This window comes from Loxodonta africana, chromosome 2 (genome assembly GCF_030014295.1).
Source record: "Loxodonta africana isolate mLoxAfr1 chromosome 2, mLoxAfr1.hap2, whole genome shotgun sequence".
Lineage (NCBI taxonomy): Eukaryota > Metazoa > Chordata > Mammalia > Proboscidea > Elephantidae > Loxodonta > Loxodonta africana.
Genome location: NC_087343.1, coordinates 186,282,938 through 186,300,097, shown reverse-complemented (window position 1 = coordinate 186,300,097; position 17,160 = coordinate 186,282,938). Strand labels below are relative to the sequence as shown.

The 17,160-nt window shown below is 44.7% G+C and overlaps 1 protein-coding gene across 2 annotated transcripts in view; it reads left to right on the top strand.

Annotated features, from left to right (window-relative positions):
• The window catches only part of SLIT3 (slit guidance ligand 3), a 754,510-nt gene that overhangs the window by 693,847 nt on the left and 43,503 nt on the right, over positions 1-17,160 (top strand). The window contains exons 24-26 of one of the 2 annotated variants that reach the window (XM_064279080.1): positions 2,084-2,155; positions 3,912-4,075; positions 7,348-7,472. In XM_064279080.1, the coding sequence (XP_064135150.1) occupies positions 2,084-2,155; positions 3,912-4,075; positions 7,348-7,472 (361 nt within the window). Of the gene's footprint in view, positions 1-2,083; positions 2,156-3,911; positions 4,076-7,311; positions 7,473-17,160 lie in introns of both variants that reach the window. The other variant, XM_064279081.1, reaches the window with a different exon arrangement.

Genomic DNA, 17,160 nt, shown 5'->3' with positions numbered 1-17,160 from the left:
AATGCCCAATCCCAGACCTACTGAATCAGAATCTCTGGGAATGGCGAGCAGGAAGCAGCGTATTTCCTAGCTCGAGTTCTCAGTGAGGAGCCCTGGGGCACAGTGGTTAAGAGCTCATCAACTAACCAAAAGTTGGCAGTTTGAATCTACCAGCCATCCTTGGAAACCCTATGGGGCAGTTCTACTCTGTCCTATAGGGTCACTATGAGTTGGAATCAGCTTGACGACAATGAGTTTTGTTTTTTTTAAATGCTCGCTAAGCTTGAGAACCACTCTTCTAAATTAAGTGCAATTAAGCTCCTGTCTCTATTTCAGCAGAAGACCCAAGGCAGGCTAGCATCAGCTAAAAGGAAAACAAAAGAGCAGAATCATTAGTTATTATCCTGCTTACACTTCCACTGTCAACACTAATCATCTCTTTGTTTTGCTAGGCTTCCCCGCCTGGTTACAGTCATTAGTCCTTACCCATAAGGATGCTTTATCACAGCCCAGGTGAGGGTGCCCAGCAGTCATTAAAGAAACATTCGAGTTTCAACGAATTTTACCCATCTTGCATTTCATAAGCCAGACCCGAAGTGAGTCATCAGTTTGGGATTTTTTTTTTTTTTTAATGCAGTTGAGGATTAATCCTTCAGTGGAGGGAGTAATCCATAAATTGTAGATTCGCTCATGTTGTTACTTGAGGAGCAGAGCAGTGGTCGTTCACTCTTTGCGTGGACATATTTTTTTACTCTATAGCCGGAAACGCTGGTGGCGTAGTGGTTAAGTGCTACAGCTTGTAACCAAAGGGAAGGCAGTTCGAATCCACCAGGCACTCCTCAGAAACTCTGTGAGGCAGTTCTACTATGTCCCATAGGGTCGCTATGAGTTTTATTCTACAGCCATTTATTGAAAGCTCAGTATATGCCACCACTTGGCAAGTGAAAATAGCTCCCAATCCCTGGGTAAGGCAAACGGTTAAGCCCTGGGCTGCTAACCAAAAGGTCAGCAGTTTGAATCTACCCAGAAATGCCTCAGAAGAAAGGTCTGGTGATCTGCTTCTGAAAGATCAGCCATCAAGAACCCTATGGAGAACAGCGCTACTCTGACGTATGTGAGGCCACCAAAAGTCAGAGCCGACCCCGCGGCACCTGGTTTCGTTTTGTTTTGGTACCTACATCACAGAGTGGAGAGAGGTAGGATCAATACCAAACCGGTTGCCTGGCCCTTTGGACATGCTGTTGAAAGATGCACATAAGTCCAGACCCATATGTGTGTGTGTGGCTGACTTCAAACCCTGTTCCATAAAGACAAGTGTCCAGCTCCAGAGAATCTCCCTGGGAGCTGAGGGCCTCCTCCCTCTACTGCCTGAGCTGGGATTGACAGCATTTCTCAATTCCCCTAGTATTTCTTTAGGTGAATATGAAGAGAGCCAATTTATTGAGCTCTTTGATTTGTATCAGTTAATACTATATTAATATTAATATTTCCCAATATTAATAATAGCTCACAAATATGAATAATAGTTAACCATTTAGCACTTACAAAATACCAATCTCTCTCTACGGAGATTAACTCATCCATAACAACCTTCTATGGCAAACCTTACCGCTTTCATTCCCATTTTACAGTAGGGAGCTAAGGCACAGAGAGGGTAAGTAACTTTGCCCACAGTCACACAGCTGGTAAGTGGAATAGTCAGGGTTTGAACACAAACAGCCTGACTCTTAACCACAATTCTTCACATTATCTCTAAACCTCCAATGACTCCATTGGGTAGATATGTCTCTCTATTTTTCAGGCACAAAAATGGAGGCCCAGAGAAGTCAAATAATGTGCCCAGTGTTCCATGGCTAATGGGGACTGATTTCTGATTCCATCCCAAGTCTGTCAGATTCAAAAGCCATCCTCTTCCTCCCTGAGTCCTCTATCCCTTACATCCCTGCTGCTGAACTGGGTATAGAAACATTTATGAACTGCCTCCACTGCCATCAGCAGTGGGTAAAGCTGAAGGGTGCCTCGGCCAGGCTGGGAGACCAAGAGACGGCACTGTGTTCAGAGCTGTTACGGGTTTTAACCTTCTGATCTGTGCCTTCTGCCTCAGAACCCTCCATGGCAACGACATTTCCAGCGTTCCCGAAGGCTCCTTCAATGACCTGACATCTCTTTCCCATCTGTAAGTAGCCATATTTCTCCCAGTGCACATCCTCTCTAAATGGAAAATAAGTTATAGTGCACAGCACAGTGTCATCTCTGTTAACATTCTGGTATATGTTTTTCAGGTATGTGGGTGGGTTGGATACAGTCTGTTTTTCAAAAAGATATCCATGTGGTGCATGTTGTCTTGCTACCTGCTTGAAATGGCCTTCAATGGCATCATCAATTATGTAAAGAATATAAACATTTAATAACAACAACTAATATAAAACAGTTACTATGGGCTAAATCCTTTAGCTGGATTATCTTGTTTATCTCTTACAACAATAAGGCATTTTCACCCTTTTTATACATGATGACATTGAAGCTTAGAGATGTTAAAGAACTTGTCCAAGCTAGTAAATGGCAAAGCCCCAGCTTAATTCCAGGTTTGTCTGACTCCAACGCACATGTTCTTAGTCACTTTGTACTCTGCCTCAGGTATCCCCTTCCTATTCTAGAGAGGGGAAACTGAGGCCCAGAAATATTAGGTGACTAGCTGTAAACCACCTGTGAAGTCAGTGAGACATTGGACTAGAACCCAAGTTTCCTAACTTTCAGGCCTATGAAAGTCCTAAATTTTGGAGTGCTTGATGGTGAGAACTGCTAGCTCAGACTTGGGATCGATAACTTACTGCTTTTGTTAACTTGTAACTTTCATACAGACCTAATCTTGTAAATAAAGAATTGTTTTCTTTGTAACTAAGCTAAGAAAGAATGTTGTCAGTTTATCCCCAAGGAGCTTTGACACAAACAGTATATCTAACCTCTGTGTTCCCAGAAAGGAATGTCTTGCAAGTGTCTTGTAAGCCCCCTATAGCCACCAATTGGTACTTAATCAACACAGCACAGGTATCACCAAGAAGTAACTAATCAACAATGACTCTTTAAACCAATCATGTAAACCCACATATCTTGAGTTCACCAATCTCTGTAAAGTCCTTGCTTTTGTTAACCCACCTTTGACTTTTACAAATCACTAGTAAGCCAAGCAGAATATTATGGTTGCTCGTTCCTGGTTTAACAATATAAACATTGCCTGGATGCCTGTAGCTCCTTAGAGTGTGCTGGATTCCACATTGTGAGACTCCCAGTGCCTCCCCAACTCAAGCTGCTTTTGCTTCCAATAAATCTCTCTTAATTTTATTTTAAATAGAGCACCATCATTACCGTACAACAGGCCAGTCCTCTCTCCCCTAGGTCAGGGACCTCTCCATCTTTTTCTTTTAATCACATACCTCTATCAGTGAAAATTTTGAGCTTGTCCTGCTACTATATACGTATTTAATTATTTTTATATTACGTTCATATATAATACTAATATAATGTGTATGTTATAAAACATTAAAAATAGACATTTTAGAGCATATGACAAAAAAATAAAAAGAGGGTCTAGTATTTTCTTCCTGGGCACCACTTTGGAGTGTCTGCACTGGACCGTGTCCCTCCTCCCCTGCATCTTCAAGCTGAGTGACCCTTCAAAGAGAGCCAGATCGTCACATGGCCAGAGGTCCAGGAAGCTTCCTAGAGGGTCTGGGTTGGGGGTGGAGTTGAGGATTGATTCTGACAGCTGAGAGCAAAGCCTCAGAGGTGGGAGGGGCACCAATGGGGCTGAAACATCTGCAGGGATTGGAAGTGCAGTATGGAGACATTGATTTTGCCCCAGTGGAGACTGCTTCTCCATAGGCTCTCATATCAGACACCCCTAATCTAGCCTGATATCCTCTATGTCCTAGGGCCCTGGGAACTAACCCACTCCACTGTGACTGCAGTCTGCGCTGGCTGTCCGAGTGGGTGAAAGCGGGCTACAAGGAGCCTGGCATCGCCCGCTGCAGTAGCCCCGAACCCATGGCTGACCGACTCCTGCTCACCACCCCCACTCACCGCTTCCAGTGCAAAGGTAGGTGCTGCCCCTGTTCAACCCTTCCCGGCCCCTCATGGGGTCCTCACAGTCTCCAGTAACCTGTCAGAGCTGGGCATCTCAACAGATGTGACTTTTGAAACCATCACCCTGCGTCTTCCTTGAAGGAGCCCTGGTGGTGCAACAATTAAGCTGCTCAGCTGCTAACTGAAAGGTTAGCAGTTCGAACTCACCCAGCAGCTCCATGTAAGAAAGACCTGGTGACCTGTTCCTGTAAGGATTACAGCCTAGAAAACCCCATGGGGCAGTTCTGCTCTGTCACATGGGATCGCTCTGAGTGGGAATTGACTGGACGGCACCTGACAACAAAAACATCTCTTCCTTGGTTACACAAAGAGACTCAGATGCTGAAATCAATGCCGAGCTGCATCTAACTGCCATCTGTCATTCTCTTCCCCAGGTCCCTCTGCTGGTATTTCTGCCTATTTTCTAACTGATTTCTTTCTGTACAGATTTTTGTGGAGTTGAGAAAATCTTTACCTACCGTTTTTTACCCAACATTTCTGCTAGAACCTGAGCAGTTTCCCATTGTACTGTAGCAGACTTTCCTACGTGTGATTTTATTGACTACACCATTATAATAATAACAGTAAACTAGTATTGAGTCTTACTATGTAGCAGGCACTGTGCTGAAGCACAGTGTTACTTAACGTGTTATTTCATTTAATCCTCATTTCTCATGTCTTAATTTATTTAAATCTTCAGCACCTCTAAGGGGTAGACTTTAATATTACCCTCATTTTAAAGAAGATGAAAAACTGAGGATTAACAAGGTTAAATGACTTCTGAAGATCACAAAGTTAGGAGAATTCCAGGTCTTTTTGACTCCACACTGTTGACCAGCAAACTGTAATATTTCATTGCAAGTTATTTAACCAGTTCAATTTATTGACCCCTTAGAGTATTTCCTTTTTTTTTCCAAATGATGCATAAGGAGTCCCTGGGTGGTAAAAATGGTTAAGTGATTACCTAATAAGTAAGATGCTGGCAGTTTGAATCCGCCCAGAGGTACCGCGGAAGAAAGTCCTGGCAATCTACTTCCAAAAAATCAGCCACTGAAAACCCTGTGAGTACAGTTCTACTCTGACACACATGGGGTGACTCTGACTCATGGCAACTGATTTGGAGGCTTTTTTTTGTTTGTTTTGTTTTTGTTTTTATTGATGCATAAAGGTCTTCTATTTGAACTTATGTTCCTAGGTAAGATTCAGAAAAGAGAAATTACTGAGCCACAGTATGTGATCTTTTTTAAGATCTTCACCCATATTGCCAAATTTATTTCCAGAAAGGACTTTTACCAACTTATGCTCCCAATAGCATCACTTGGATGCCTTTTTCACTAGATCCTATCATTATCATTGCTAACTTTTTAATCATTGCTAATTTCATCAGCAAAAAAAAAAAAAAAAACATTATTTCTATTTATTTTGTCTGTCTTTGATTCTTGAGGAAACTGAATTTTTCTCAAAAATTTATTTTCATTTGTATTACATATTTTTCTGTTAACGTCCTTTGCTCATCTCTTTGAGCCTTAATATTTACTTTTGATTTTTAAATGTACTTAGTGTGTAATACCATTTTCCATGTTTTAAACGGAAGCAATATGGAAGACATTTTGGCATCAATAAATTTTCTCAGGATTCAGGTAGCACCCTCTACAACCTCACTGTGTCCCATACTTCTGCAGGAAGCAGAAAGAATTCCATTGATTTAAAGCTAATTTTTAATTTTCTTCCCTCTACTTCCAAAACTCTGGTCTGATAATAGCCCAGCAGCAGTGGTTCTCAGACTCGGCTGCACATTTTAGAATCACCAAGGAACTTAAAAAAAATACTGGTGCCTGAGTCCCCCTGCAGAGATTATGATAAAATTGGTTTCGGGGTGCAGCCTGGGCATGGGATTTTTAAAAGCTCCTGTGCTGGTTCTCATGGAAGGTGACCAACTCGTCCCAGTTTATCTGAGACCTCCCTGTTTTAGCACTGAAAATTCTGTATCCCAGGACTCCCTTCCATCCCAGGCAAACCAGGACATTTAGTCACCCTTTTCTAATGTGAAGCCAGGATTGAGGCTGCTGGTGTAGGTTCTCCATCAACCATCTGCTCACCCCACCCACAAATGGTCGGACCCATACTGGATTAATCCCCACCCAGTCTCCAAATTGATGACTATGATCCTGTAACCATTTAAAGTCCTGTTGTTGTTAGCTGCCCTCAAGTTGGCCCCCACTCATGGGGACCCCATGCATAAACAGAATGAAACGCTGCCCAGTCTCACACCATCCCCATGATCGGTTGCAGATCAGACTGTTGTGATCCATAGGGCTTTCATTGGCTGATGGTTTTTGGAAGTAGATGGTTAAACCTTTCTTCCCAGTCTGTCTTAGTCTGGAGGCTCCACTGAAACATGTTCAGCAGCATAGCAACATGCAAGCCCCCACTCAGACAGGTCGTGGCTGCACAGGAGATGCATTAGCCCGGAATGGAATCACACGGAAGACGAGAATTCTGTCAATGAACCACCAGTGGCCTCTTGCATTAAATAGGGACTGTTTGTCTAGGGCTCATTGTCAAATCTGACTGCAGCATCAGTACAAAACCCTGTTTATAAAGTTCTGTGCAGGGACCAAGACCTCCCTCCAGCCCTTACAGCTGAAGAGAGTGGGACACAGTCAAAACTGTCCTGGTTGGGAGTGTACCTGGACAGTTTGCCCTCCATCGTCAGCATCACCACTGTGTGCTCTGGGGAGAGCTTTAACTTCCTCCTGCCAGTTCAAGGAATCTGGAAGGAGGGTGTTCTCAATGCTTTTGGCTCTGGCACCATGCCCTCGTTAACCTGGCAAAGACTGTTTGTGGAGAGGCGTACTTGGGGGTGGATGAATGGGAGGTCCAATGGACCCTGGGCCCAGAGCTTTCTGGAATATGAAAAGATACACAGGGTCTTCCTAATTACAGTGCATTGTTTGCAGATTAACACCAAAATTAGATTAGGCTAATTACAGTAATTGACTTGACTGCCGAAGTGCTTCTGAATGAGGTCCCACTGTGATTCTTCCTCACTGGGCAGTGGCTGAATGAATGGGCCTCTTGCTGGACCAGATGTGCTGTCTAAGCAGGGCCAGCTGCCCTCTGGGCATGGAGATGGGGAGCGGCCGGCAGCCGGCTTAGGAAGGTACCAGAGCAGAGGAGGTGGGAGGTGTGATAGTGACCTCACCTGAGTACCTACCACCAACATAATGTGGTTTTGCTGCCCAGGGCCAGTGGACATCAACATTGTGGCCAAGTGCAATGCCTGCCTCTCCAGTCCATGCAAGAACAACGGGACATGCAGTCAGGATCCAGTGGAGCTGTACCGCTGTGCCTGCCCCTATGGCTACAAGGTATGGACCGAGGCCCCCATCACGCTTCCCTAGACTCCTCCTTCAGCCTTTATTTCCAGGATGTGCACTCTTCCCTGCTGAACCACGTTTCTCCTAGGGCAGCCTGGACAACTTCGTTTTATAGGTCACCCCAGAGTCACATTCACCAGTAACGCTGCTGTTCTACCCTGAACTGGTGGGGGCTGCTGTGTCATATCATGTGCGTGCCGGTCAGGGTGGACCCCATATAGTCTTGACAATCATGCTCTGAGATTAAGAAGGAAATGTAATATTTGTATTTTCTTTGGTAAGCATGGGGAAATTGAGACTCAAAGAGAGTTAAAGGGCTTCCAAGTAGAGGCACCCGTTGAACCCACTGTCCTGACTTCCCTTCCCAGAGAATTTCCAGACCTCGCTCTAACCGTACCCTCAGATGGCAGCCCTGAAATAGGGCTAGATCAATACTAATAAGGAGCCAGGGGTGAAGGGTTAAGAGGCCTTACAATGCAGAGCCAACCTACACTACAAGTCGATTCTGACTTGTGGTGAGGCCATGTGTGTTAGAGTAGAACTGCTCCATAGAGTTTTCAATGGCTGATTTTTCAGAAGTGATCACCAGGCCTTTCTTCCAAGGCACCTCTGGGTGGACTTGAACCTCCAGCCTTTTGGTTAACAGCGAGAGTGTTAACCATTTGGTCAGCCAGCAAGGGGGTGGAGGCTCCAACTCTCCCATCTGTTCTTCCTAGAAATCCAGGCTAATTGCAGAACAATTCTTCCCTCTCTCCTTCTCACCCAGCACCATCTGATGCCACAGTTATCCTGCCTCCCTACTAACACCTATAGGGTACGGACTGTGTGCCTGCCACTCTACTTGGCATTTTACTCAACTTTTCTTTTTAAACACCTCCAGCAAACCAATGAGGAAAGTCTCATTAATTCCCATCTTACAGGTGTGGAAACTGGGCCTCAGAGAGTTGAAAGGGATTGACTCTGTGTCCCAAAGCTAGTGAGTAGTAGGTTTGGGACCCAGGACTGTATGATTCCAAAGCCCGAGGCTTCTCCCCTGGGGGATCTCCTGGGTAGATGAACCCCTTGCCTACCCTCAGTGGGGTCAGCAAAGCTATGGTGGATCCTTTTCTCTGAACCCTTCCAACTTCCCGGATTCCAACCTTCCCAAGCCACCCATCAGAATGCACTGGGCAAAAAGCTTCCAGGCAGCCCCAACACTGAGCTAATGCACGTAGCCCACAGTAGCCTGGAGCAGGCCTGTTACAGGCTGACTGAGAGGGGCCCTGGCATCCCCAGGTCTTATGTGTGTGTATCAGCTTGAGAGGTCCACTGGTTCTGGGGCACAGAGCTACCTAGTGACTTTCTCAGCTACAGGCACTACCTCTAGCAGACAGTGTCAGAGCGCCACCTATGGGCCTGGGACCAGAGGTTCCCTTTGAAGCTAGCCAGCCATTCCTGCCCTAGATAGCCACCCCCAGGGCCTCAAACCCACCACAGAGTCCCAGACCCATGCACACTACACACACGCACACAGACACACACTTGACTATTAGGAAGCAGGGGTACAGATTAAGCAGATACACTCAAGAGGCATGGGCCCTCTGAAACTCTCTTGCATTGATTCAGTGGAGAAGGCACAGGCTGCAGAATTACAGAGGGGCCAGCTTGGATCCCAGCTTTGCCATTCACTGGCTGTGTGGCAATGGCCAGGGACCTAACGTTAGCGTTTCTGTCTGCAAAATAGGATAAATAAGCCTGTTCCGCAGTGTTCCTATGTAATCAGATGTACAATAATGTACGCAGGGCATCTAGGACAGTACCTGACATTCAGTAAGCACTCAATAAGCTGGCATATTGCTACCTTTTACCATCTCTCTCACACGCTGGCCCCTAATATTATAGTGTTGGGTGGGCCATCAGTAACAGGTTGTTGCTGGTTTCACCAGGAATTATCAGACTATGACACTGTGAACCATCAAGGACAACCAGGTGTTCTCCTAGAACTGTCTGTGACATGTGTATTTATAACATTCCTAACTCTATACCCGTGTAATTATCTTTTTAAGAATCAACTACATGCCAGGTACTCAACTGGACCCTATGCTTTTATTCCCTTTTTAAATTTTTATAACCACCTTAAAAAAAAAAAAAAAAAAGCAAACCCATTGCCATCAAGTCGATTCCAACTCATAGCAACCCTATAAGACAGAGTAGAACTACCTCACAGGGTTTCCCAGGACTGGCTGGTGGATTCGAGCTGCTCACCTTTTGGGTAGCAGCCTAAGCTCTCAACCGTTGCAGCACCGGGGCTCCATAACTACCTTAGAAGGTGGGTAATGGCATCCCTATTTTAAAGAAAAGTAAGCTACCTCACATTCTGAGTTTTTCTTCCTTCTCTTTAAAATAGACCTGAGCTGTCTCCTGTCTGGAGGCAGGATGAGAAGGCAGGAAGGGATAAGAACTGATTGAAGGATACAGGGAACCCAGGGAGGAAAGAAGGAGGGTGCTGTCACATTGTGGGGATTGCAACTAACGTCACAAAACAATATGCGTATAAATTTTTGTATGAGAAATTAACTTGAGCTGTAAACTTTCACCTAAAGTGCAATAAAAATTTAAAAATGACCTATGTCTGAGAGTAACGGAGCTGGATCTGAAGCCCGAGATTGTCCCTGACCATCAGTGGCAGCGCAAACAGCCAGTCCACAGGGCTACCAGGGGATCGAGTCACTTGCTCAGACTGTATTCACAAGATTCTGAATATCTTGTAGACTTCAGAAGAATTGGAACAGAGATTTTGACCATTAGGAGGACGTTGGGGCCTAGGCCATTCTGGGGTACAGGATGATGGTGGTGACGATGAGATGAATTTAGGCTCTTAGGAAGCCCATGCTCTTTCTGAAGGCCCTAGGGGAAGATTATTTTTTCTCTCTCCCAGTTTCTGGTAGCCCCGAGCATTCCTGGGCTTGTGGTGGCATAACTCCAACCTCTGCCTCCATTCTCACCATATGGTCTTCCCATGTGTCTCTGTCTGTCTCTTCTCTTTTATAAGTTCACCAGTCAAAGAGATGAGGGCCCATTTTAACAGATTACATCTACCACACTCTGTTTCTAAATAAGGTCACATTCACAAGTACATTCCAGGTTAACACAATTCAACCTATAATGGTAATATTCCAAAAAAAACCACCCACTGTTGTCGAGTCGATTCCAACTCACGGCGACTCTACGGGACAAATAGAACTGCCCCATAGAGTTTCCAAAGAGTGCCTGGTAGATTTGAACTGCCAACCTTTTGATTAGCTGCCAAACTTTTAACCACTATGCCACCAGGGTTTCCATGGTCATATTAGCAGCAGACATATATGAAGTGGCTCCCATGTACTGAAGAGGTTCCTGGGTATTGCAAACAGTTTGAGCTCAACTACTAACCTAGAAGCACCAGTACCACAGAAGAAAGGCCTGGAGATTTGCTTCTGTAAAGATTACAGCCAAGAAAGCCCTATGGAGCAGTTTTACTGTAACACATGGGGTCGCTAGGAGTCAGAATGGCCTCCATGGCACCAGGTTTGGTTTTTGGTGCAGTGTATTAAAAGTGTACCAAATGAGGTAAATGGATTATCTTGTATACCTATCATCACAGCCCTAGCAGGCAGGTCCTAAAATCATCCTCTTTTACAGTTGAAGAAACTGAGGATAGTAGGTGAGGGAGTTGGAATTCAAAGCTCAGAACATTTTCCAGAATCCGTGCTCTCGGACACCACATTCACTGCCCATTGGCAAGTACTGTGATTTCAGGACCTGTCTGAAACTCCAGGGTAGGAAAAAGGAGGAAGTGGCAGCGGAAAGAACACCAGGCAGGACCCTCTGGAGCCTGTTCCTACCTGACTGCGTAACTTGGGGCAAGCCCCCACTCTTCTCCTCGCCTCAGTTTCCCCAGTTGTGAAACAGAGCAGGTTGAGCCAAAGGGGTCCTTTCATTGTGGATTATATCACACCTCCTTCCTGAGTTTGTTCCTCCTGCTTTCCTTCCCACCGAAGCAGAGCAACTGGGGTAGTACTTTTGGGAGGGCTACTGAGTTGGCAACAATCACCAGACACTCACAAAACTAAACTCAAAGTTCAGGTATCTGTCTAGACATTTCCAGATATCTCAATTTTTCCACAGACTAGCTGGGTGACCTTGGAAAGCCACAATACAGGTAGTCCCCGACTTACGATAGGGTTCTATTCTGACTCCACTGTTAGGCAGTTCTGATGTAAGTTAAATATCTCTTTTTTAGTTTTTGTTATTATTATTATTATTGCCTTTTATTATAAGTATCTTTATAAATCCTATCTTTGGACATCTGCAAGTGAACATCTGAGAATAATATCAGCAAATTACGCACTACAACATTGTATGTAGTACATATTACTAATGATAAAGTGTATAAAAAAAGATGCTCGTAAGTGCATTTCGTCATAACTCGAGTACATCATAAGTTGGGAACTACCTATATTACAAAAAATCATAGCAGCCACTGTTTAACATTTAATAACTGTTATTGTTAATCTATGTAACGCCAGGCCTCTGTGAAACAGGTTAAGTGCATTTCCTTTAATACTCTTAAATACCCTATGAAACGAGTTCCTTTACCCTCCTCTGGGAACCCTGGTGGCACAGTGGTTAAGAGTTCAGCTGCTAACTAAGAGGTCAGCAGTTTGAATCCACCCGCCAGTCCTTGAAAACCCCATGGGGCAGTTCTACTCTGTCCTATAGTGTTGCTATGAGTCGAAATTGACTTGATGGCAATGGGTTTGGTTTTTGGTTACTCTCCTTTGACCAATGAGGAGTCCCTGGGTTGTGCAAATGGTTAAGCACTCAACTACTAACAGAAAGGTTGGTAGTTCAAACTCACCCAGAGGTACCTCGGAAGAAAGGCCTGGCACTCTGCTTCGGAAAGGTGACAGCTTTGAAAATTCTATGGAGCACTTCTACTCTGCACACATGGGATCACCATGAGTTGGAGTCAACTTGATGGCAACTGGTTTGGTTTCTTGGGTTGTTTTTGTTTTGACAGATGAGGAAACTGAGGTTGAGAAAGATCAAATAACATACCCATGCTTCCATAAATAGGAAGTGCATGACCTAAAACCATAACCCAAGGTATCCCTTACAAAAAAGTCTATACTCTTAACCACTCCACCAGTCACCACTTCTCTCCAAGCTTCACTTTCCTTACCTGTATGTGGGAATAATCACACTTACCAGCACAGTGTGTGAGACCTAAAGGGGATCATGTTCTTAATCTGCCTACTCAACGCCAAGATTCAGTAGACACTTCACAAAGGGTAACTATTTCGCCACTAAAATTTGGGGAAATGTCTTAGTTACCTAGTACTGCTGTAACATAGATACCACAAGGGGTGCCTTGTGGTACAAAATTTCTCTTGTCACAGTTCTGAAGCCCAGATGAGGGTCTCTGCCCTGTGGATTCCTTCCTTGTCAGTAGCCCTGGGCGTTCCTTGGTGTTCCTTGGCCCGTAGATGGTCTTCATGTGCCAGCTATCTTCCCCCATGTGTGTCTCTGTGTCTATTCTGGTTTTTTAATAACTCAAAAGTGATTAGGTTTAGGCCAGAGACTTACATCATCCTGAGACCAGAAGAACTAGATGGTGCCCGGCCACAACCGAAGACTGCCCTGGCAGGGAGCACAAAAGAGAACTCCTGAGGGAGCAGGAGATCGGTGGGATGCAGACCCCAAATTCTCATAAAAAGACCAGACTTAATGGTCTGACTGAGACTAGAAGAATCCCGGCGGTCATGGTCCCCAAACCTTCTGTTGGCCCAGGACAGGAGCCATTCCCGAAGACAACTCATCAGACATGGAAGGAACTGGACAATGGATTGGAGAGAGATGCTGATGAAGAGTGAGCTACTTGTATCAGGTGGACACTTGAGACTGTATTGGCATCTCCTGTCTGAAGGGGAGATAGGAGGGTAGAGAGGGTTAGAAACTGGCAAAAACCATCATGAAAGGAGAGACTGGAAGGAGGGAGCGGGCTGACTCATTAGGGCGAGAGTAAGTGGGAGTATGGAGTAAGGTGTATATAAGCTTATATGTGACAGACTGACTCGATTTGTAAACTTTCACTAAAGCACAATAAAAATTATTTTTTAAAAAAAGTGATTAGGTTTAGACACCACCCTATACTGGTGTGGCCTCATTAGCATAACAAAGGAAAAACCCTATTTCCAAACAGGATCACATCCACAGGTACAAGGGCCAGGAATTCAATACATATTTGGGGGGGACACAGTTCAACCTATAGCAGGAGATAAAGCATATATGTTGGCTGATTTTTTTTCAGCCCCTTAGCTTCATGCACATGTTGAGTGTCTCAGAACAGTGCTTCTTAAACTTCAAGTGCACAGGAATCACCTGGAGTCTTATTAAAATGCAGGTTTTGATTAAGTAGTTCTGAGTTCAGGGTGAGATGCTATATTTTTTTCTTTATAAACAGATAGTATTTACTGGGCACTTGCTATGACCGAGGTATTATACAAAATGCTTTACATAAAGGGCCTCATTTCATCCCCGAATCACTGTCTTTAATAAAGCAGCCATTACCATCCCCATGTTACAGTGAGGAGACAGGCTGAGAGAGTGGGAATCATTTGCCCAAAGCCACACAGTCAGACAACCGCAAGGGCCTGGCCCCAGGCTCTCTGAACCCATATTGCCTGCGCTCTTAATTTTTAACAGCTTTTTAGAGAGAAAATTGACACACCATAAACTGCCACATATTTAAAGTGTATATTTGCATATGTATTGGCACGTGGCCAGCCCCGTGAAACCATCTTCACAATTCAGATAATTAACACAACCTCCAGCCCCAAAAAGATTCTTCTCCCCTACACTCTTTTTTTTTGAGGTGAAATTCACATAACAAAAAAGTAACCATTTTTGGTGAGGTAAATAATATCACTGAATTGTACACATAAAAAGAGGTTGAAATGGCAAATGTTTTGTTGTAATTTTTTACCACAATCAAGAAAATTAGCCCTTTTAAAGTGTACAACTCAGTGGCATTTAGTACATTCACTGTGTTGTGCAACTACCCCTCTATCTAGTTCCAAAACATTTTCATCACCCCAAAAGGATACCCCAGAAGACCATTAAGTAGTCTCTGCATTTTAAATAACTTCCAGGGATTTCTAAAGGCCTTAGGGAAGCCCACCTGCCCCCATCTCAGAAAGAGGTTCCAGAGAATGTAGCCTTTTGCCATTGAGTTGGTTCCAGCTCACAGTGACCCTGTAGGACAGAGTAGAACAGCCCCCATAGGGTTTCCAAGGCAGTAATCTTTACAGAAGCAGACTGCTACATCATTCTCCATCGAGCGGCTGGTGGGCTCCAGCTGCCAACCTTTCCGTTAGCAGCCTACCTCTTACCCACTGCGCCACCAAGGCTGCTTCTCCAGAGCAAGTTATTGTTGTTAGGTGCCGTTGAGTCAGTTCCGACTTATAGCGACTCTACGCACAACAGAACAAAACACTGCCCGGTCCTGAACCATCCTTAAAATCGTTGCTATGCTTGAGCTCATTGTTGCAGCCACAGTGTCAACCCACCTCGTTGAGGGTCTTCCTCTTTTCTGCTGGCCCCGTACTCTGCCAAGCATGATGTCCTTCTCCAGGGACTGATCCCTCCTGACAACAAGTCCAAAGTATGTAAGACGCAGTCTCCCCATCCTTGCTTCTAAGGAGCATTCTGGCCGTACTTCTTCCAAGACAGATCTGTTCATTCTTTTGGCAGCCCATGGTATATTCAATATTCTTCACCAACACCACAATTCAAAGGCATCAATTCTTCTTCAGTCTTCCTTATTCATTGTCCAGCTTTCATATGCATATGATGCAATCAAAAACACCATGGTTTGGGTCAGGCGCACCTTAGTCTTCAAGGTGACATCTTTGCTCTTCAACACTTTAAAGAGGTCCTTTGCAGCAGATTTACCCAGAAAGAGTAGCTATTCCCTGTTCCCTTAAAGCCAGAAGCCCAGCCATGTCCTTCATGCACCCACTGGGAGGACAGCCAAGGAGCAAAATGAGGCTAAAGAAGTTGAATCAAGTGCCAGGCATTGACAATGGCAGCTATTTCTCAAGGAGATGAAAGTGACAGATATCCCCACCCCCAGGCCCAATTACCACATCATCAAGCGCTAGGCTCTGCTTCCTGGAATTCTGTGCTTGGCATTAAGGCTCTGAAAGAGACAGTCCTACCTCCACCACCATCACCACCCTTGTCACTCACAGGGGAACATTTGGCTGGAAGTCCCTGATACCTGAGAGCACCCCAGAACATAGAGATTGGCCAAAGACAGGGGCTAGGGGCACCCTGCCTTGAGCTTCTCAAGGTTCTCCCTTGTCCTGCCCTTCATGGGCCATTTGTCTACCACCCCACAGTCCTGAGTATTTTGGTACCAACCAAAGACCAGAAGAAAAGTATTTTAATTACCCAGACTCTGCCTCAGACCCTTGGTCATCATTTAAAAAAAGAAAAAATTTTCCATGAAGTTGATTGCAACTCATAGTGACCCTATAGGACAGAGTAGAACTGCCCCATAGGGCTTCAAAGGAGCAGCTGGTGGATTCGAACTGCTGACCTTTTGGTTAGCAGCTGAAGCTCACTGTAGGTCTTAACCACTGTGCCACCAGGGCTTCTCCATAAACACCATCATTATTATCATCATCAGAATAGCTTTTATTTATGGAGCTGCCATTATATGTGAGGTGCCTTACATATTTATGATTTCTAATCATTGCTGTTGTTGTTGTTAGCTGCTGTCTAATCAGCCCCTGACTCATGGCAACCCTGTATGTTACAGAGTAGAAGTATTCCATACAGTTTTCTTGGTTGTAACCTTTACAGAAGCAGGTTGCCAGGCCTTTCTTCCTCAGTGCCACTGATCATTAGTTAACTCCATAACCAGTTGCCATGGAGTCTACTATGACTCACGGCAACCCCATGTGTTTCAGAGTAGAGCTGTGCTCCATAGGATTTTCAATGGCTGATTTTTCAGAAGTAGATCACCAGACCTTTCCAAGGTGCCTCTGTGGAGACTCGAACCACCAACTTTTCAGTTAGCTGAGCCCATTAACCATTACCACCCAGGGACCCCAGTTAAGTCCATACCAAAAACAAAAAACCAAACCCATTGCCGTAGAATCAATTCTGACTTGTAGCAACCCTATTGACTGAGTAGAACTGCCCTGTGGGATTTTCAAAGAGCGTCTAGTAGATTTGAACTGCCGACCATTTGGTTAGTAGCTGTAACTCTTAACTAGTATGCCACTAGGGCCCCAGTTAACTCCATAGGAGAGTAAAAACATTTTATAAATGATAAACACAAGGCTCAAAGAGAAGTAGTAATTTCATCAAGGTACACAGCAGCTGAACTAGAGCTTGTGTACTGAGATCTGCCTAACTCCAGAGCCCATGTTCTGAGAGGGGCAGAACAAGTGGATTAGCATAGAGCTTCCCAGTGCAAAGCCAGCCTGGGCCATTTGGGTTCAGATACTGCCTCTTCCACTTAGCGCTGTGCGGTCTTGGACACATTACCTCACTCCCCCAGTCTCCCTTCCCCTATCTGTAAAAATGGAGATAATAACAATTGTACCAATCTCGCAGGGCTATTGTGAGCATTATATGCAATCATGAA